Raw genomic sequence first — 21,735 nt, forward strand, 5'->3', positions numbered from 1 at the left:
TAACCAGCTTCACCTACCTGTGAAGCCATAAAACTCAATGACTCATGAAACTCATACACTTAATGAGACTGGCCTTATTAAACGCACTTGATCCCAGTAAAGCAATAAGCACTACCACCAAACAAACCTATGAAAGCAGTGGGATTATCCCTCCATTTCCCTTCACATATACTCCTTTTCAATACCATTTCGACTCCTTTTTAATTGAGAGGATCATAACAGAGCCTCACAAGAACCTGCTTCAGCAGACCCCAGGAAGCACCAAAGGAAGGGGAAGGATCTTTACCCCACTTAGGAGCCCCAGTGGAAACTCTCAAAAGGAACAAGGAGCTCAGTTCAGTTTTTCCCTAGGAGGGAATGACCCCCCAGGCCTTTCTAGGGCTCTATTCCTCCTGCTCCACATCATTCCCCACCCAGAGAACTAAGAGCCTTCCCAGCCCTGCCTACACATCGAAGAGTAAATGAAGATAGTATCATTTACTTATTTACTAGTTTACTCAAATTCCCTAGACAATGGCACTGAAAGCATGATACTCAAGATTTCAGACTGTTACAGAGAAAAAGAGAAAGTAATCATTGAAGGTGAACTTGACCACTTAAAACACAATTTAGAACAATGAGAACAAGGAAATAAACTAATCAGACACAAGACAGAAAACACTGACAAGGATAAATGTCAGCAGTAATATCCAGTTACTTAAAAGCTAATATGACTCTGGTGATTTCACCTTCTAACAACTGCCTTAGTCCTCCTTCCCTCTGTGGTAATTTGTAAAAATGCCACAAATTCTTCTTTACTTGAAGCCACACCTTTGGGTGATGCACACCCTCAAATGATTTGGGGCAACCAGTCCTTAGAAATATGACCCACTGGTGGCTGGAGAACCTCAGGCAGTCTCTGCTCTAAGGAATATGAGGAAACTCCTAGAGCGGAGCTGCACCCAGCCCACAGTGGAGCCAACCCCACGTAACCGGCAGCCAGAGGCAGAACCACCCTAACCAACGGAGACTGATGAGGAAGAAAAGCAGACACTTGTTGCCATAAGACCTATGTAAGCCATGAGGTTTGGGAGGGGCTGTTATTCAACATTATTGTGGAAATGTTGATGGGGAAGAAGAAACTCATCACCAAGCACCTTCATTGGCCATGAAGGACAGCAAGCCCATGAAGAGATGTCCTCAAGGATAACATTATAAGGAAAAGCAGAAAAAATGGATCTGAATAACAGACGCTGGCCATTGATACAAACTTTCTGTCAATGGTAATCCATGTGAACCAGGGTGCAGGCAAGACTCCTTTTGCTGACACTGGCCAGCAGATTTTAGAACTTCCTGTGTGTGCAGTATACTGTGCCAAGGGCAGATGAATAACCTGGAGCTTCATACCTGGTAAGGAGGTAAAATCCACTCAGTGAAGCCCTTTTGAGACTCAGCGAGTAATCAGGTCATAAGACAGCAGGTATGCTGATTGTGCTTCAGTGCTAAATCAGCATTTTTATCGTTATCATTATTATGAAAGAGAAATATACATCAGCAGAATGCATCTATTTACAGACCTAAAAATGTCCCTTGTACCGATTATATGCAAATGCAAAATCCTGGTGTGGATGAAATACTACCCAGCAGATGAAAGGTTCAGCCCCAGTCCATCAGGGCTGTGAAAGGAGATGTGGTCAAGGACATGGTGGGAGAAGTCTGGTGGAAAAGGGTGAATCAGGAGTTTGGCCTCGTCATCCCCCAAAGTCAGCTTGCAGGTAAGGACACCTGGCGTGACCCCCACCAAAAGCCCACCACGCAAAATTATTTCTAGAAGTTCTGGAAAGCTATAAGAACTCAAAGAGAAAAGACTACCTGCAAGCACACTTTTTCTCACACCATAGAGACTTCAAATTTCAGAAAAACTCTCTCAAGTGCCATGTTCTCAATCCACATCCACTTTTAGGTATAAACATCATTGAACATATTTGACATGGAATGACTCCTGATTAAGCAATAAGGTACTGAAGATAACTCTTACTCCATCCCATGCCAACATAAGGAGATGCTCCCCTTCCTACTGCCCAACACCCCGCCCCTATTCCTCACCTCCCCATAAGACGCCTGACACCAGACTCAATAAATAGACAACCATTAGTCTAGGCACACACCAGGGACGTCCCCTCTGGCGTTCCACCCTGGTTTTCATCCATGTCCCTAGAAATCCAAGTTTCCCCACAAGATCCATATCTATGACTATCACTTCTACATGGCTCTGGGCATCACCTAAACTCACCCCAGCTTCCTAACCACAATGCTTCCATGCCCTAGATCCAAAAAAGCTTCCCAAATCTCCTCTCCTGCACCACATCCCTTCTGGCTCCACCTAAAACCTGGAGTCCCTTGAGGGGCTGCTTCCCCCTAGATGGTCAGGTAAGCCTTTCATTAGTCCTACACCACATACTGCAGGGCATAAGATGAGGTCGGCATCCTCCCTACTCCCCACTGCAATATCCAGACCATGGCAGTGCTCCCCTCATGCACACCAACACTTCTTTGCTATTTGCACAACCAGTCTGCATGCTAACTAGCCCACCCGCCCGAGCTGCACACGGTCTTTCACTCATCCCAGCAAGTTCTGAGATTTCAGGGCCTGGCTCACTCCTTCTCTTGTAACTAGCACTGATTTCGTCATTTACAAAGGTCATTCCTCACTTCCACACCCCAAGGAGGCTGTCCTTCACCCCCTCTCCCACCATGCCTGCCCATAACACAGCTTAGACCCAGACACTGCTTGTCACCTCCCCACATCTGGGGCCCCAGTTTTGTTCCTCTCGCCTGTCACCCACCATTTCCCCTTCTCCCTGCTCACGCTTCTAGAAAGTGAATTCCAACTCTTCAATCCTACCAGGTCCTTGAACCCAAAGACCCCACTATCTGTCACTATCTATATAGGCTCCTTAAGTCTTCACTTCTTTTTCCCCCTATTTGGTTTCCATAGCCCATCTTTTTAATCAGCCCTTGCACTGACCACCCCTCAATGCCCTCCCTTTCCTCTTTCCATATTTACTCAAGAGAACCCCAGTCTCAGTTTTGATCTTGAATCAACTGAATGTACTTATGTGCACACAGGCCATGTGCTAGACATAAGAAAGGATTTTTAAAATTGTTTTAAATACTTAATACATATGTGAAAGAATAAGTTTCTAAATATGTAGCTTGTGGTAAATAATAAAATAAAAATAAACACTTTAAACCCACCCACCCAAGCAAGCAACCAAGCAAATCAGGCTTTCACCCCACCATTCAAGTGAGCCCCATCCACACTGTTCATCCAATTTGCATTCCTCTCCAGGGCCAACAGTAGATACACGTGTGCCTGTATGCCCAAGCACCACCAGGCCGGCCCAAGAGAAGGAAAAGGCCCCTAGAGCCCTGGCATAATGATTCTGGAAGCATATTGGGGCCTAAACTATATATTCCTTCTTGCAAAAAGTGAGCCAAACTCGTCTTTTAGCTTTGTTGATAGTTTTGTTTTTTGTCTATATTATAGCCATGTTGTATATACCAGTTAGAGGGCAAAATTTTAAATTATTCCCTAAAAATATACACGTATCCAAAATTTTACCATAATTGGTGATTTACTTCCATATTCTCCACAGCATTTCAACTAAAAAGTAAGAGTGGCCTAGAGAGACACTATTGGTTTCCCTCTAGCCCTCCACCGCACCCATTCCCACAGTCAGATCTTTCCTCTTCCTAACAGAGCCCCTATATGTTCAGGGCTCATCCTCCCCCAGGTCCTTTCAGGAGACTGGCCTATCCCTGGCCCTAGGGGGTAAGACCTGATGCTGCTGAGCCTATTACAGTGCAACACGCCCCTTGCAAGTGATAGGTTTAGGCTCAAGACTATGACCCAACACTGTTCAATAAGAAATGGGAGGAATTCTGGTGGAGATGTCTGGAAAAGAATCATTGTTTTTAAGAGACACAAAGCATTTCCTCTTTTCCTGCCTCTGGATGTTGATCTATCTGGGTGCAATGCTTGTAAGGGCTGTAGTCATTTTGTCACCTTGAGGACAAGCCTGCCACACTGAGGACACTAAGGATGGAAGGGCAGGGAGGCAGAGAGGCTCTGGGCTGTTAACATCAAAGAACTGCTGAATGAATTAGCTGGCTTGGGGCTCACCCTGCCTTGGGGCTGCTTTATAGGAGGAAAAAAAAATCCTTATTATTTGTATTTGGATTTTCTGTTTTCTGCATCGAAAAACATCCTTGTAAATACCGAAATAAAATCTGACAGTTGAACAGGAAACAATTATCAGTTGACTGAAGAGGTTGTAAAAGATATCCATCCTGGGGCACCTGGGTGGCTCAGTGGGTTAAGCCTCTGCCTTTGGCTCAGGTCATGGTCTCAGGGTCCTGGGATGGAGCCCAGCATTGGGCTCTCTGCTCAGCGGGGGAGCCTGCTTCCTCCTTTCTCTCTCTGCCTACTTGTGATCTCTGTCTGTCAAGTAAATAAATAAAATCTTTTTTTTTTTAAAGATGTCTATCCAATTAAAATGGATTATTTTCATTTTTTTATACTTAGAAGGTAAACTAGATGTAGAAAGTAAAAGTCTTACAAGTCAGGAAGATATTTATACTTTGTTATCCAGGACTGACAATCCCTATGTAAAAGTAATTCTATATAAAGATGTAACCCAATTACCTAGCACTAATGTTTTAAAAAGTAGAGCTATGTTATTTAAATATTTTGACATACATTTCTCAAATACAGGATCCTCAGACTTTTTGTTAACCAATATGAAGTACCAATATAATGAAACATAAATATATACCAATGACATACAATGTGTAAATCATATATGCTTCATTTTAACATATCTATTCCTTCAGTAGGATCAAGTTTCATCACACTTTTTAAGTCCTTGCAAAATTGCTTCTACTTTTCTTGATCTGAATTGGGGCTAGCCTATATTACAGTCAAAACCACTCATCGGGGAGTCACTGATAGAAATTAAACAGATAAAGCAGGAGCTAGCTGGTAACCTCTACCTGAACCCATCTCCAAAAACTAAGGAAGCAGAAAACTGGTGATGAGGGCAGAGAGAGCCATCTTACTAACGTCAAGTAATTGTTAATAATTATAGTAACAGCTTACAAAACAGCTTTGATTATATTAACTTACTTAAACCTCTATTTGCCATAGGAAGCAGGCACCATCTTTATGGCCAGTGGAAGGTCACAGAGGTTAGCTCACTGCCAGACTCAAACCCAAGCAGTCAGGTAAACCAATATTAACAGGAAGTGATCAAGGAGGTACAGGGAAGCATAACTGGACAATGATTTTTTAAAAGATTTTATTGATTCATTTGAGAGAGAGAATACAAGAGAGAGAGAGAAAGAGAGAGAACTAGGAGTGGGAGAGGGGCAGTAAGAGAGAGACAGGGGAAGAAGACTCCCTGCTGAGCAGGAGCCTGACACAGGGCTGGATCCCAGAACTCTGAGTTCATGACCTGAGCTGAAGTCAGATGCTTAACCAACTGAGCCACCCAGGTGCCCCGAAAATATGACTTTTTTAAAGCACATAGATCTGGTAGAAGTCACAGAACTTAAGAGTTACTAAATCTAAAAGTGGACTGACTCAGAAGTTGGTTTATTTAGGACACCAAAGTCAGCTTGCATGTGGAAAGACCCTCCTCCTGGACAGGTTAAAAAGGTGGTCTTTCTATGAAGTTACCTCAGCCAAGGCTGAAATGGCCTTCCCCAAAGGCTTCTCTTTACCTCTGGAAATCCATCACAATGTCCCCCAACCTGCCAGCAGCTACAAACACGGCCCACTACATTTCTTACACAAGAAACCAAAGGCCTCTGGTCACCAGGCAGCCTCTTCTCACCCCCAGTCTTCAATCTGCTAGCAGCATAAGAAAGCCAGAAACCCACAACCTGAGGAACAGGTGGCAGATCATTTGTTATAGGAGTCTAGTGGAACATAAGAAAGCCAATTAAGTATTATGTAAGTCTTCACTTACTCATGTGGAAAAATGTCCAAGGAATGTGAAGTCAAAAGTCTAGGGTTAGACCATGCATAATGACTATTCATGTAAAACTGTGTTTCTGTGTGCTGCACACCCAAGACAGACATGGACAAAGAGGGAGAGAGACAGAGAGAGAAGAGGATGCACGTAAGCAAGAGCAAGAATAGAAAACGTGATTACCAAAACTGGAACAATGGACATTAGGAGATTGCAGAATTTGAAGAGCTTTCTCATACTTGAATTATTTTTTGCTTACTTGTATCATTCAAATGTTTATAGAGCACATTAAATTTCATAACCCAAAAAACTATGCACAATATGGATGAAGCTTGAAGGCTTTTTGCTAAGTGTAGTAAGTCAGACAAAGAAAGATACATATATACTCAATGATCTCACCTCTACATGGAGTAGAAAGAAAGAAAGGCCTCATTGGAAAAGAAATCAGACTTGCTGTTCCCAGAATAGAAAGAAAGAAGAAAAAGAGAAGAGACAAGACAAGACGAGACGAGATAAGACTCATTGGAAAAGAAATAAGACTTGCTGTTACCAGAGAGGGAAGGTAGGGTGGGAGGGGGAACTGAAAGAAGGGGAAAAAATTATATATATTTTTTATTTTGGAAAAAAAAAGCTGCCAGTGTGTTTTGGAAGATTTTTTCAGATATTTTTCAAAGCTTGAGTATTTACTATAAAAAAGAAAAGAACAACTCAGTGAAAATAACACCCGACTATAATGTTCTCCAAATTTGTCTTACTCTCCAACTTTGACATACAGTGAAGACCCATACAATATATTAAATAGTATTTTCACCAAGACCAAAATGCCCCCAAATAGCAAATAACTTAAATTTCTTCTGTCCAACAATTTAATTAAAGTTATACTATAACAATACACATGTTGTAGATAATGCCCTGTAATGACCTCGTTTGCTGTCTTTAGGGAAAGCTGTGTTTCTCTAATTGTCGTTTATCAGGAAGTATAGAAAAATAATAGAGTCAGGCAGAAAGAAATTACCTCTGCCCAGACACTCAATAACTTGCACTGACTTAGGGACAAGCACATGTGTGATACTCCGGCATGGAAAAGGTGATGACATTTTCAATCATGATAAGGTTCATTTACAAGACCGGGTGGCCATAGCACACACTCGGTCACGTTTCTTCATTCTGTGTAAACCTAGCACCAACAAGCAGCTGCCAGAACAGAATCTGCATTGGGGATTCCATCAGCTGGCAACAATGGTTTATAAAAATCAGGTCTTTTCAGGTTACACTGAGCCAGAGATTAAGACTCCTTTCAGGTCTTTCCACTAAGAAACGTAATATAAAGTACAAATGGGGCCCTAATTTAGGGGGCTCCTGAAATGAAGCTAACCACTGGCTTCTCTTTGCAATCATTTATATAGATGAATTAATATTACCCTGACCAATCAACATTTTCCTGTGCTCATACTTTTTTAGCAGCTGGCAGATGTATCTCCATTTTTAGTCAACATCAGGGGAACTTTTTTTTTTTTTTTTTGAGAGAGAGAGAGAGTGCACGCCAAAGTGGGGAGGAGAGTGAGAGGAGAACAGAGGGAGAGGGAGAGAGAGAAACTTACACAGGTTCCATGCCAGCCAGCACAGAGCCTGACACAGGGCTCAACACAACCCTGAGATCATAACTAAGCCAAAATCAAGTCAGATGCTTAACTGACTGAGCCACCCAGGCATGCCAGGGTTACTCTCACTATGGCTGCTTCTTGCCTCTTACTGAAATTTGGGCTAACATAGCAAGCCTACCTCCACACTATTATAAGCCTGGGCTGCTGTGTGGGCCATGTTACACGGCCCATGGCAATCTAGCTTTCCTGTCCCATGGGCTGCAGCCAGCCTGTCTTCTCATCACTGCTTGGTGCCACAATAAGGACAGAAACAGGCCATGTGTGCCCACCTTCTGCAAAACCTGCTCTTGCCATGGCTTCCACAGCTACTCACTTCTCTTCTCCAACATGACCTCTTTCTCTGACCTCTTTGCTTTTCTGTCTCCAGTCACTGCTCAGTATTGGGGCCAACGATCGGACTTTTTATAAAGCAAGCCAAAAGAAAAGAAAGGCTTTCTTTACAAAGAAAGATCCTGAAGGTCAACTCAGGTCACTCCCCAACTCGTCCTTCCCCTGGGGCTCCTCATCTCACCTTAGGAAAAAAAATCCCAAGTCCTCAGTGAGACCTATAAACCCAACCTGGTCCTACCCTTTCCTCCCCCACCCCAACTCCTCCAACTCCTCCAAACTCCATCGACTTCCGTTAGATCCTCAAGCCTACTGATGACTCAGAGTCTTTGCGCTTACTGTTCCGTCTGTTTGGAACACTACTCCCATAAATAATTGCCAAGCTGTTCCCTGTTTAACCCAGATCTTGACTCTAAATCCCTTCTCAGAGAGGCCTTCCCTGACCCTGCCGTCTAGACTAGCATATACACCCCCAATCAAGCTTCATTTTTCTATAATCATTATGTGAAATTATACATTTACTTGCTCTTTGTTTATTGTCCATTTGCCCTAATGGAAAGAAAACCTTGTGAAACTGGAGCTTCATCTGGGATACAGCAAGCCCTCAGTATCTACTTGTGGAATGACTTCAAAAAGAATGTACACTGTCTAACATAGAACTCAAAGGGTGGCAAATCCATTTATTTAAAGGGAAACCCTTACTTCCCTCAAATTAGATGAATCTTCAAATATAACTCCCACAGTCTTATGTAGAACTTAGAAAATGTCATGTAAGGGTTTTCAATGACCTAGGATTATCAACACAAAAGTCAATGCTCTCATGATATTAGGAACAGGATAGATAATAACCAGGCCAGCCAATCAGAGTACCCCATCTCCTACAGGAACACGTCCATGACCCATGGAAAGCCAATCAGCATGGTCTCAAGACCTGGGGCCCTAGACAGGCCACACTCTTCTCAAGCTTTCTCACTAGCTCACATTCTTCTCACTAGCTTTCAGAGACCATCTCTCCTGCACCTGGCAGACTCAGCCTGACAATGAAGAAGCACAGAAAAGAAACACACATGGAACCAAAGTGGAAAGGAGTATTTTTCACCAAAAGGGAGGTCAAAAAAGAGAGTGGACATGAAATTGGGTGAGTGTCCTGGACTCCACTTACATCCCTGCCAACAGTCATACGTACTTAAAGCCAAAGGTTCTCCTACACTAGTCATGTGTGTAATTAAAATCCCCCCCCCCCACTTTTTAAATTAGGCTTTCTGCTGCTTGTAACCAAGAGTCCTGACTCTTACAAATATGTTCAACATATACAGCGGACCCTTGAACAATGCAGGGATTAGGGGTGTCTTCTCCCTGCATGTAATTTTGACTCCCCCAAAACTTAACTCATAACAGCCTGTACACCAGAAGCCTCACCAATAACATAAACAATTAACACATATTTTGAATACATGTAATATGCACATGGTATGCTGTGCTGTTACAATAAAGTAAGCTAGAGAAAAGAACATGTTATTAAAATCATAAGGAAGATAAAATACATTTATAATCTTATATTGTTACTATTAAAAAAAAAATCCACATATAAGTGGATTTTAAGCAGTTCAAACCCATTGCTAAACAGTCAACTATACGATCACTCTGGTGGAGCAGAATGGTTTTAAAAAGACAAAAAAAATCCCCCAGCTGGTTAAACACACACAGAGATGGTTGCCAGGGGCTAGAAGGAGGAGGGAACAAGAGACCGCTTCATGGGTACAGGGTTTTCTGTTGGAAACATTTTCTGATGAAATGTTCTGGAACTAGATACAGGTATGATGACTGCACAGCACTGTAAATGTTCTAAATGCCACTGACTTGTTCACTTTAAAATGGATAATTTTACATTATGTGAAATTTACCTCAATAAATAAAATTTTAAATGTGGAAACAATTCTGCAATGCATTTCTTAATCACCTTTAAGTACACCTATCATCATTTCCAAGAAAAGGAAATTAAGTCAAATGATATGTACATTTTTAAGACCATTAGCACATACCAAAAATTACTTTCCGGGGAGATCATACCAAATTAGAATCCTATCAAAGGTGTATTGGAAAGCAAACACAGATAACCAGGAGGAATCAATAAGGGCAAAAAAACCAAACACAACAGCAACTTTACTAAAATAATAGGTAAATACATTTTTATTTGTAACTATATATCGTAGAGAACTGAAGTGACATTTAAAACACTGGTTCTTGGGGCACCTGGGTGACTCAGTTGGTTAAGCTTCTACCTTCAGCTCAGGTCATGACCCCAGGGTCCTGGGATCCAGCCCTGCATTAGGCTCTCTGCTCAGCAGAGAGCCTGTTTCCCCCTCCCTCTCTGCCTGCCTCTCTGCCTACTTGTGATCTCTCTGTCAAATAAATAAATAAAGTCTTAAAAAAAAATAAAATACTGGTTCCCGTCATTTCTTCATTTGTGACATGTGTATGCATATTTTAAACATATGTTCTAATTTTTCCTGTTAATACATAGGGGCCCTCTATGTACTGAGGATATAACTATATCCTGTCCTATAAATTTCAAATATTTTTCCATTTGATTATTTACTTTTTTTATTTCAGTTAAAATGATGTGTCTGCTTGTGTACATATTTATTTTAGGTGCAGAACGAGAGGACTGGAACCATTCTCTCCAAAATAAACAGCTGCAATATGACACGCATGCACACACGCACACACACACACTCAAGACGATATTTCACTTCTACCTCAAAGTTCAGCATAAGCTCTACCACATCAAGCCTAATTAACCCAAACACATCCTTCTCTTATTAGACATAAAATCCATGGAAAATAGAAGTCTACACTGTTTGTCCCAGAAATATGACCATACAGAAAATAAAACACGTTAATCCCTTTCAAAAGTTGTAAAGAAAGAACATATGCCATCTATTCCCCTCTCTTCCATGCTGTCTTAAAAATACTATCAAAGACCTTATTGAAAGAATTTTTACTAGTTAGCACCAATCCTTTTGGGGATATATTGACTCAGTTTTGGTTTCTATATATTTAAAATTTACAATAGTGTCTCTGCAATTCTGTTTCCATGAAAGAAGTCTCACCCAAGGTTATCCCTCCCTAAGCCCTCTAGTCCAGCTGCCACTCTTCCCTGACCTCCTTGCCCAACCTCTTCTCCCTTCTGTCCACACAAGTAGTCCTTTCTTACAGCTCTTCTCCTTGGGATCAGAGGGGTGGGTGTGATAATGAGTGCAAGGTTAGGGGACTCTTTCAGGAGACCTTAATTCTCAGTCTCAAATCATTACCATAATGATGGGAACATCTGGCTAGTGAGAATCATCTTTGGGGCAGAAAGGCTTTTAGAAATTTTTCAAAACATAAGGTGGCTGTTACTCCCCCAGGGACTTACATCCGTCTATTTGGAAATCACATTTTGGGGTTTGCTTTTTAAACAGTTGTTAATTCCAATTGGATTACAAGCTCTGGCAACCCCAACACTGTGTATAGTGCCTGGTACATATTCTATCTGAATAAAAAATAACCACTAAATAAACAACGGGACTCTCCAGCCAGCTGCCTGGGTTCAAATCCTACCTCTGTCACTTACTAGCTGTGTAACCTTGAACAAGACAGATTCTTAACCTCTCTGTGTCTCATCTGTAAAATGAGGAGAATAATATTATCTATTCCATTTGGGAGGATTACATGAGTTAATTCACAGAAGAGTATTTCTGGCAGTGAGTGGCACATGGAAAGTGTGATTAAATGCTAATTATTATGAGTATGAATAAGGAAGAATGTTTCCAGAAGGAATCAAGATGAACAAGAAGTTCTTCATGTTCTCAATGCATTTATCATCTAGGACAGGAGATTCAGCAGATATAAGGCCAAAGCCATAAATGCCAAATGTGAAGTTCAAAAGGTTACGGGAACTCTGAGGAAATATCATCTCAGGGCAGACAGATAGAGAAAGTTTTTGTGGAAGATGTGGCATGCTCATGCTGTCTCCTGGAAGGGTTTTAGGATGGGCAATACCTTCTGGGGAAAAGGGACAATGTTTCAGTTTGGGTTACCTGAGAAGTAGACACTAAGACAGGATTACATGTGTAGGAGATTTATTGGGGGAACTGGCTGTGAAGGGGAAAAGGAAGAGACCTGAGAAGGCAGGGGGAGGCCAAACCACAGTACAGGTCTGACCCCTGTGAAGGAGACAGGGAAGGAAGGAAGGCTGGAAGGAAGGGTCTCAGACTCCAACTCAGTCCTAAGAAGGTCTTGACCAACCCATGGGGAGTCCTCAAGCCAGTTACTCTTCAGAGGCATCTGGATCTTGCACCAGTGGACGACAGTAGTATTCCCACTTGCTCGGTAACTGCAAGTAGCCCAAGAGAAGCTCAGCTTTGGCTAAGAAGTGTTGGTGAATCCCAAGGGCAGCAGCTGGAGCCATCAGTCAGTCATGACCCTCAAAGCAGAGGCCTGAGCAGCATATTCTCATGGCTCCCACAGTGGGGCACAGGCAGTGTGACTAAGTACCTGTGTGTCCTTGAAACCATGGTTGACGTTCAGTGAATTTGTGCCATCACTTAAAATCAAAGACAAAACAATATCAAAGGGATCCTTATCTTTTTAAGCTAAACCACAGTTGCAACAGCAAAAATGACGTATTTACTATTGAAAATTACAACTACTTTGAAAATATCTTTCAGATGCGGTTTCAGTTTGTAAAACAATATAAAAGACATAAAAATGGTTGTGAAATATCTTTTTTATAAGAATCGCAGTTAAAAACTTGAAATGGGCATTCAGAATTAAGTCAGAAACAAAGCTTGACTAAAAATCTAAAAGGTTAAGTCCTTTCTGAACTGGTAGGTTAAGGCAGCATATTAATCCAATGAGAATATGAGAAAACACATTGCAAAAGGGCAAGGTGCCACACAAATACATACAATCATGTTTCATCTTATGTGAGGTTAAGTGGCATTCAAGGCAAAAATGGAGATCAAAATTACCCCCAGCCACTAGTGCCACACCCAGTAGAACAGAGGAGAGGCATGAAGGAAAGATGACCACTGAGAACACAGCACTTTCCCACAGAGGAGAGGCATGAAGGAAAGATGACCACTGAGAACACAGCACTTTCCTGGGCTCACCTGCTACCACTCTGGGACACATGGTCACCAAGTGGAAGGTTAGACAATATGTGTACTCCCTAACTGTCCTCGTTTTATACATATACCATTTCCTGGCTTCTCTCCAAGTACTGAATGCATAAGTTAAATGCATTTTGAGGACGCTCCCCAAAAGAACCACAATAACAAGTCATACAGATTATAGTATTTCCTTTAAGGGGATTCATGGCACAGAAGAGGGAACAAGACATCCTCAGTTCCTATCACTACACCAGTAAGAAAATTGACTCAGCAGTTAAGTCTATTTCTTACCTTCACAGAGAAAACATAAACCATGGCATGAGAGCTCCCTCACATCTAGGACCCCATTCTTAGTTCCTCCAAGTGGCCTTAGAGGAAGCAGTCCCTCTTGTCAAGCTTGATCTCCTGCTCGACGGCCTTGATCCCACTGAATACCCCCACCTTTCTCCACTTGTATTCCCTTTCTCTGCACTGCTTCTTCAATTTTGCTCATTTATTAGTTCCTTCTTCTATGTATATATAAACTCAAATTTGCTCAGCTCTTAAAAAATAGAAAAAGCATATCCACACATAAACACCCACCCACCCATCCTTGACCTGGGATTTCCTCCCTCTCTTTCTGATATATTAATCTGTATTCTTTCCATTTCAAGACCCAGAACTATGACTCGATGGCTAAAGCAAAAACAGGGTGTTACTGGAACCTGGAACCAAGAAGCTCAGGGGTAGAGATGACACAGACATGGCCGAACCTCTTGGCTCACACAGGGTCTGCTGCACTCGTCTCACCCTCCATCTCTCTGCCCCGCTTCTCTCTCATTATGAATTCCATTTGAGGTTGGTTCCCTCCACACTGGGGAAAGATGAACGCTGGCAGGCCATGCTACACTCTCAGGGTCTGCAATCCAAAAGCTTGGGAACTCTCATTCTCCTGCCACTCATGTTTCAAATCTCAGCGAGTCTGAGACTCTTGGGCCCTTCACCAAGGAGACACACCTCGTCTCCACTTAGGTCTTCCTGGTTCCCAACAACTACCCCCACCACAGGATGAAAGCCACTGGACACTTAACTCCATGGTAGCCACACAATTACCTTCACCTAAGTTCCTCCCTCTTCAGTTCCCTCATCCCTAACTTGTCCCCCAGGGAAAAACCCTACATTTGTCATTCCAAACTCACCCCAGACTGCATCTCACTCAGGAAGCACTGGCAACCTCTCCAAAAAGCATAGATCCTGGGCTTCTGCCTTATTAATATCTAATAAACAGCCCTCCTCAGCAGACAGACAGACAGACACACACTCACATTCACTCATACACTCTGGAAAAAATGTCTATGGAACTAAATTTTTTTAAAATCTGAATACAGCATAGTTGTCTACCACATTTATATATTATTAATTTTACAGTACAATACCACAGTCTTCCTTTAAAATATAATTTTAAAATTTAAAGGGAATCAATTTGCTATTTTGAAACTCAATTTTTTAAAATAAATAATTCACTACAGTTTTATCTATGGCAAGATCAGTACTCTAAACAGCTAGTAAAAGTATTCATGCTCAACTGCAAATAAAAGTTTGCGTCCAAGTATTCTGGACCTATCAATTAGCTCTCTTCCCAGAATAAAATGAGGAAGTCAGCCCTTTTCAGTTGTCTCAAACAAAACATCTGAGCTCCATTGGACTTTTATCCTTAGTCTGTACTTCTCTCATCAGAAGTCCAGACATCCCCAAGCCCTAGAGGCAGGGATTGGTGTATCTGAGATACCACGTATCTGTGTCCAAAGCTCATCTTACTTCCAGAGGTTACAGATATAAAATGTTAGTAATTGATGAGAAATTAGCAAAGGGAGCATTATGGCAAGATGACTTCGCTTCAAACAAGATTTGAAGGTTTGAAACAAGAGACCAAACAAAGACTGCCTGAAGAGCCTGACATTACACCTCAGGCTTTGCTCTGGTTGTAGAATGTCCTTTGGCACTAACATCCATGCAAATATTTTACCACCTGCTAGGCCCGCCAAGGGCACAGAGAGGCCAATGAACAGGAAAACACAAAAGGAGTCTTTTTATCTTCTGCCATGCTGAAATCAAATATAGCCTCAAGTCTCCGTAGAAGAATCTAGTAAAACAGACCAGGAAAAGAGAAGCAAAGTCAAAGCAACATTTTTGGGACAAGTGCAAAAACCCTAGGGCTTTTTGGGGCACCTGGGTGGCTCAGTGGGTTAGGGCCTCTGCCTTCTGCTCGGGTCATGATCCCAGGGTCCTGGGATCGAGCCCCGCATCGGGCTCTCTGCTCCTCGGGGAACCTGCTTCCTCCTGTCTCTCTCTCTGCCAGCCTCTCTGCCTGCCTGTGATCTCTGTCTGTTAAATAAATAAATAAAATCTTAAAAAAAAAAAAAAAAAAACACCCTAGGGCTTTTGTTTATATATCAACATTCACTGTGGTGGGTAAATATATTTTCTGATACATAAATATGCTTTTGAGTCAGATAACTAGCAGAAACATAACATGGCCTTTAGAATCAGGAATCCCAGCTCTGCCACATATGAACTAGGTGCTGACAAACAAGTAGTTAACCTAGCTGAGTCTCAGTTTCTGCTTCTACAGGTTGAAAGAACCCTCCCTGCATCAGAGGTTGTGGTAAGATATGATGGAACCATAATGAAAGTAAACCACCTTATCACAGTTTTCTATCCTACTATTAAGTTCCAGACCCCTTGTCCAAAAACCTCCTAGACATTTCCACTTGGATCTTGCCCTTTTCTCAAACTCAACACCTCTAACACCTAATTCATCTTCCCCTATTATTAGCCAGGTTCTCCTCCAACACCTCTGGCTCTCCTACCTGACACTCCCATTCTCCAAAGTGCCTACCGCCAATTATCAAATTACACAAATGACTTTATTGCTAGTCGGACCACAATGCACATGGTAGTTTCAATCCTTGCTGCTAGGAGGCTGGAACAACACTTAGGAAAGAGCACAGTAAATTGAGTCATAAACATGTTCAAACCAAAAAATTTGAATTCAATGGAATCTGTCCTAAGGAAATAATGTAAAATAGAGAAAAAGCTACTTCCCAACATGTTTAGAGCAGTATTATTTAGATCAGAGAAAAAAACAAAGAAAAAGAGAAAGAAAGGAAACAATTTGACCATCCAGGAAATGTAAGCTAACTTACAATACACAGTTTCAACAAATGTTTGTAATTAATAAAAATGAGAGAAAAATGCTAATAATAAAATAAGTTTAAATGGCAACATTTAAATTTTAAGTGAACTTGCCCCTACCTAAAGGAACAGATGCTTGGGATATTTGGGAAATACCCCAAAATGTTCCATTTTACTCCGTCAATATATCGACAGCATTTGTGTTCTCTCCTCACTGGTTCCAAATATTTGCCCCAAGCCCTGATGTCACTTGATTTGCCTTGACTACAGCCTCTTCTCCCAGATCTCTTCTGCTTCAGACTGATCACTTCCCGCCTGGCTTCTACAAACCTGTTCCATCACTTCACGGAGACAATCGCTAGTTCCCCCTGCATTGGTCCTTTGAAATCCCACCCTCCTCTCCATTCACAGAGCATCTTATTTCACGCCCTTGTCATTCGTCTCTTCCTTTCCTGCCAGCATTGTCACCTCTCCCATCACCTTCCAATCCATTTTCCTGGCCCTGCTGACAGCCAAGCAGCTCTCAGATCTTATCATGTGACGTACTAAGAGTTCTTCAAGAGGGCTCTCTCAGCTGCAAGGTAAGGTAGGAGCTTCCAACTCAGACAAACAAGACCTTTTCTGATCTGCCCCCAAACTGCCTCAGCTTCTGCCAGTTAGGCTGCCACACCTCTCCTCCAACAAGATCCCCCAGTTCAATTTACTGTACTGTCTCTACCCCTGGCCTACATAGCACTCCAGTCATGCCTCTGACACTGTGAACACCCTCAGGGCAAGAATTCTAGCACTCTGTCTCATGACCAAGATCACCTTGTGACTCCCTCACTGGACAGAAGGAAGGAGCAGGCTGGTGTTCCTCACCTTTCTACATCATTGCCATGTGTATTTCCACTACCAGCATCCATCTCCCCTTGCTTGCACTTCCCAAATGCTAACCCTGCTCTGTCTAGTATTACGCCACTAGCCACAGAGAGCTACTGAGTTCTTAAAACATAGCAAAATCATTTCAAAATGAGATATGCTAGAAGTGTACAATACACACTGGATTTGAAAGACTGTATGAAAAACAGAACGTAAAAAATAGTAATATTTTATATTGGTTACCTATTGATATAATACAGAGTAGATCTGTGGGATAAAATAAAATGTATTATTAAAATTAATTTCACCTCTTTCTTTTTACTTTTTTAAATGTGGCTACTAACAAATTTTAAGTTACACATATAGTTCAGTAGTCTAGCTATCCTTCAGGGACCAGTATGAGGAAAACCTTCTTCAAAATGCCCTCATGTTTGTGCCACTCTTAATGATCTTATTTGACCTCTTGAAATCCTATAACAGAGTGCAACATTTAAGCCATTACCTAATTTCATACCACATTATATGCTTACTATTATATCAATTCTTCTTGCTTTTTTATTCCATTCCTAAATGGGGATTTGTAGTAGGTACTCAATGTTTAATTAAACATGGGATCTTTGCTGGAGCAACAGAGCAATACACAGAATTTTTTTGGTTTCTGTTTTGTTTTGTTGACTCACTTACTCTTCCATTGATGATTTCAACAATACAGGCAGAACTGGAAGTCAGGGGACCAACTAGTTCTTTGTTCTACCTGTAATTAACACAATGCATACAGGCCATAGTCCATTGCTTGGCCTCTTGAAGGTCTGTCTGGGCCTCAGAATCCCACCTTGTAAAGTAAGGTTAAAAATATCAGGGCAATCTGTAATACAGAGCCAGATAAAAGGAACTAAGCAAATTCTAACTGGAGCCATTACCATGAATGAGAAATACTGTACTTTCCAGAGTTTGTCACATGTATCTCAGCCAGTTGTCTTTAACATAGACTAAGTTTAGAAAGAGAGAACAAACTTAAAGCAATTATCAAAATATAAGGGGTGGTGTGGGAAAGAACCTATCAAAATACTTGTCTTAGCCTATTCATGATGGTAGGCAAGTAACAGGAGAGGAACCTATTACATGCCTCTTACAAGCTGAAGTAGTTTATACATTAGACTCACAATAACCTTTACAAGGCAGACATTACCATACCCATCTGACAGAGTAAATAAACTGAGATTCAAAGACAGGCTAAGTAACCAGCCAAAGTGATGCTGCCACAGGCTGGAAATCCAGATCAGTGGTATCATCTTTGTATGTAAAAAAGCACATCTCTATTATCACTTGAAGACAAAATATGTGAAAAGCAAGACTATTACAGAAATATGCAAATAAAAATACAACAATAATGTCCATTCGTTTCCTTCAAATGGTTTTCTTTTTTTTTTTTAAGATTTTATTTATTTATTTGACACAGAGAGAGAGATCACAAGTAGGCAGAGAGGCAGGCAGAGAGAGAGGAGGAAGCAGGCTCCCCACTGAGCAGAGAGCCCGATGCGGGGCTCAATCCCAGGACCCCGAGATCATGACCTGAGCTGAAGGCAGAGGTTTTAACCCACTGAGCCACCCAGGTGCCCCCCTTCAAATGGTTTTCTTGATCCTGGCTAATTCCTGTCTTTTAGATCAAGAGGCCATTTTTTTCTAAATAGACTTTTTTCTTTAAGTAGCAAACAAATAAGGTATATGATGTACTAGGAACTAGTACATTAATGTACTATATTTCTTTAAAGTCTTTCCCAACCACAGTTGTCAACCAAACTCTACATTAGACATTTTAACTAGAAGTCTTCAGACACATTTATAAAAATGTAGTCCCTATGGATAAAGTTGCAGCAAGAAAGTACACTGAGTCATTCCACAAACAAATGCATCCTCAAAAACCGAATATTAAAGAACCTCTCTATTTTACAAAACTGAGATCATAATGAGCTCAATGAAATGAAAAAAGAAAGTTCCTCAAAATAAGATACTGCACCTTAAAATGAAACCACAATTCCACAGCCTTGAAAACAAACTACTTTCTCAGAATGGTAACAATGTACTGTGCATCTCTAAGAAGCCAAACTCATCTAGGTTTAATTGATTCCGCCTTTACAAAATGGAGCCAACTTAATCCTGCAGACTCTGACAGAACAAAAGTTCAAATTCTCTACCACAGGAAAAGTCCCAGAGTATCAAATCCTTTAAAAGACTGTTCCTTTATCAAAAATGTCCCTGCAGTAGGTGTTTATCACTCACTAGAACTCTGCACAATGCAACCTGTGTGAGCATGAGACTTTACTACAGAGAGGAGACAGTTCAGTTTACCAAGGACATTTGACTTCACTTTCATAACTCTAGAAAACTAATCTCTCTTAACAGTAAGTAATTAATTTACATTCATTCCAAACTGAATGGGATAGTGTAAATCTCAAGGAGTCTGAGATTGTGAAGACTGCACTTGGAAAAACCAGGGGTGTGCGTGTGTGTGTGTGTGTGTGTCTTTCCTCAGAGGTACTTCACAGGGTATAAATAGAAATAATTAGCAACTTTTAATCTCATGAACAAGATCTTTACTTAAAATTCTCACATATAGGGGCACCTGGGTGGCTCAGTGGGTTAAAGCCTCTGCCTTCCGCTCAGGTCATGGTCTCAGGGTTCTGGGATCCAGCCCTGCATCGGGCTCTCTGCTCTGCAGGGAGCCTGCTTCCTCCTCTCTCTCTGCCTGCCTCTCTGCCTACTTGTGATCTCTCTGTCAAATAAATAAATAAAATCTTAAAAAAAAAATTCTCATATATAAAAGGAACTCTTTTATGTCATATTTCCTCAAGTGACAGACACATTAAGACTGTGTGTCCTAAATCAGGTGTTTTTTTTTCCCCCTCATTTTACAAATAAAAGAATCCAGAGGAAACAAAGCCCCCAAAACACTAGGGACAACACAGGTAGCACAGGTGTTTGGTCCTAAACAAAAGTTAAGACTAAGTAGGGAAGAAAATGGAAAACAGAACACAGCCTAGCAAAGCAGCGAGAGATCACATGCAGCAGGTGACAGGAAGCCTTGGGGACACTTCACAGCCACAAGGATGAGCTTCATGGCAGGTCAACTACAGGCCCCCTGGGCTCCACAGAATCTCCACCCAGCAGTCCATAAAAACGAAAGAAGGAAAGAACTCTCACTGTCATCCCGGCAAGAAAGCAGCAGCAGCCTCCTTGAACCCAGGAAAGCCACCCCTCCCTCCACAAACAGGAGGAGCCCCCTTCACACCAACCACACAAGGAAGCCCAAGCGGCCAGACCCAAAATAAAAATAAAAATAAGAGGAGCGCGGGAAGATAGACGACAGCTCAATTAAATTTATCCTGGGAGCGCTGGGAGGCTCCGACTCTCTGAAGACTCCGACTTAAAAGTAAAAATAAAATTTAAGTGGGGAGCAGCCCACAGAAGAGAGGACAGTTCAGTTAAGTCTGGGCTGGGAACACTTGGAGACTCAGTCTACTTCGGGTGTCAGGGTCCAAAATTAAAATTTTAAAAACGAGAGGGGGAGGTGTCAGTTTATTTTCTGTGTGTGAGTGTGTGTGCGTGTGTGTCTGTGTAGCACCTGGAGTGCAGGATTTGCCAGGGAGGGGAAAGTCGCGGGTCCGCCGGCCTTGAGGTGACCGGGAGCAAATCCGGGGTAAGTTTACACTCCGGGCGACAGGCAGCCCCGAGGGCCAGACTGCCCGCTGTCCGGGAACAGTGCTGGGCCCCGGAAAGGGGGGTCTCTCACACCACCCTCTCATGTCCCCCGCATGCGGTGGGCATCCCAGCCCCGACCCTCCCCCAGCACACATCAGGGCAGGAACCCCCGAACCCGGGGACCCACAGCGGGCCTCACCCAGCAGCGCCCGCAGGTGCTTCAGGCGCGTCAGCACGTCCTTCTTGGGGTCCAGCACCTTCTGGGTGGACTTCCTCACGTCTCCGTGGCTCCTTCGGGAGAACATCCCGCCGCGGGAAACCCGGGCCCCGCCGGCGGGGCAGGAGGCGCCTGCGCCGCACTAATCACCTCATAGGGTCCGAGTCCGCGCGTGTCGCGCCGGCCACTCGGCGCCCCCCCGCCGGGCCACCACCGCCGCCTCAGCTTCTGTCGTTGCCGCCACCGCTTCGGCTGTGCCTCCAGGAAGGAGGGGCGGGCCGGTACGGCGAAAGGCGGGGCAGGAAGGCGGTGTTGGACGCGAAATTCACAGCCCCGCCCCGCGGGAGGTGCGGGCCGTCCCTTCGGGATCGGCGCAGGCGCACGCGATTTGTACTCGCCTCGCGGGACCGCGCCGGTAGCGACTAGTGGGCACCGCGAATCACAAAGAAGCTTGGATCATGATCACGCTGTACTACAAGTCCCGGAATGCATTGCGACAGAGCCCTCCAATCATGTTAGGGTGTCTTAGGCACGATGGGAGTTCATGGGTGGGGTCTGTTACGTTCTTCCTCCTCACCCTACCGTACGCTGCAAGACCTCTAGGGAAATGTAGTTCTTCAGGG

The 21,735-nt window shown here is 42.7% G+C and overlaps 1 protein-coding gene across 7 annotated transcripts in view; it reads right to left on the bottom strand.

Moving 5' to 3' along the window:
- The window catches only part of RALGAPA2 (Ral GTPase activating protein catalytic subunit alpha 2), a 322,083-nt gene extending 300,582 nt beyond the window's left edge, over positions 1–21,501 (bottom strand). For 5 of the 7 annotated variants that reach the window (XM_045078460.1, XM_045078458.1, XM_045078459.1 and 2 more), the window contains exon 1: positions 21,095–21,501. In XM_045078460.1, the coding sequence (XP_044934395.1) occupies positions 21,095–21,200 (106 nt within the window). In that variant the 5' untranslated portion in view covers positions 21,201–21,501. The remainder of the gene's footprint in view (positions 1–21,094) is intronic. The other 2 variants (XM_013057051.2, XM_013057049.2) reach the window with 1 other exon arrangement.
- Between the last annotated feature and the right edge of the window lie 234 nt (positions 21,502–21,735).

The sequence above is a fragment of the Mustela putorius genome, unplaced genomic scaffold (assembly GCF_011764305.1).
Source record: "Mustela putorius furo isolate JIRA1106 unplaced genomic scaffold, ASM1176430v1.1 tig00000253_pilon_pilon_pilon, whole genome shotgun sequence".
In the NCBI taxonomy this organism is placed as follows: domain Eukaryota; kingdom Metazoa; phylum Chordata; class Mammalia; order Carnivora; family Mustelidae; genus Mustela; species Mustela putorius.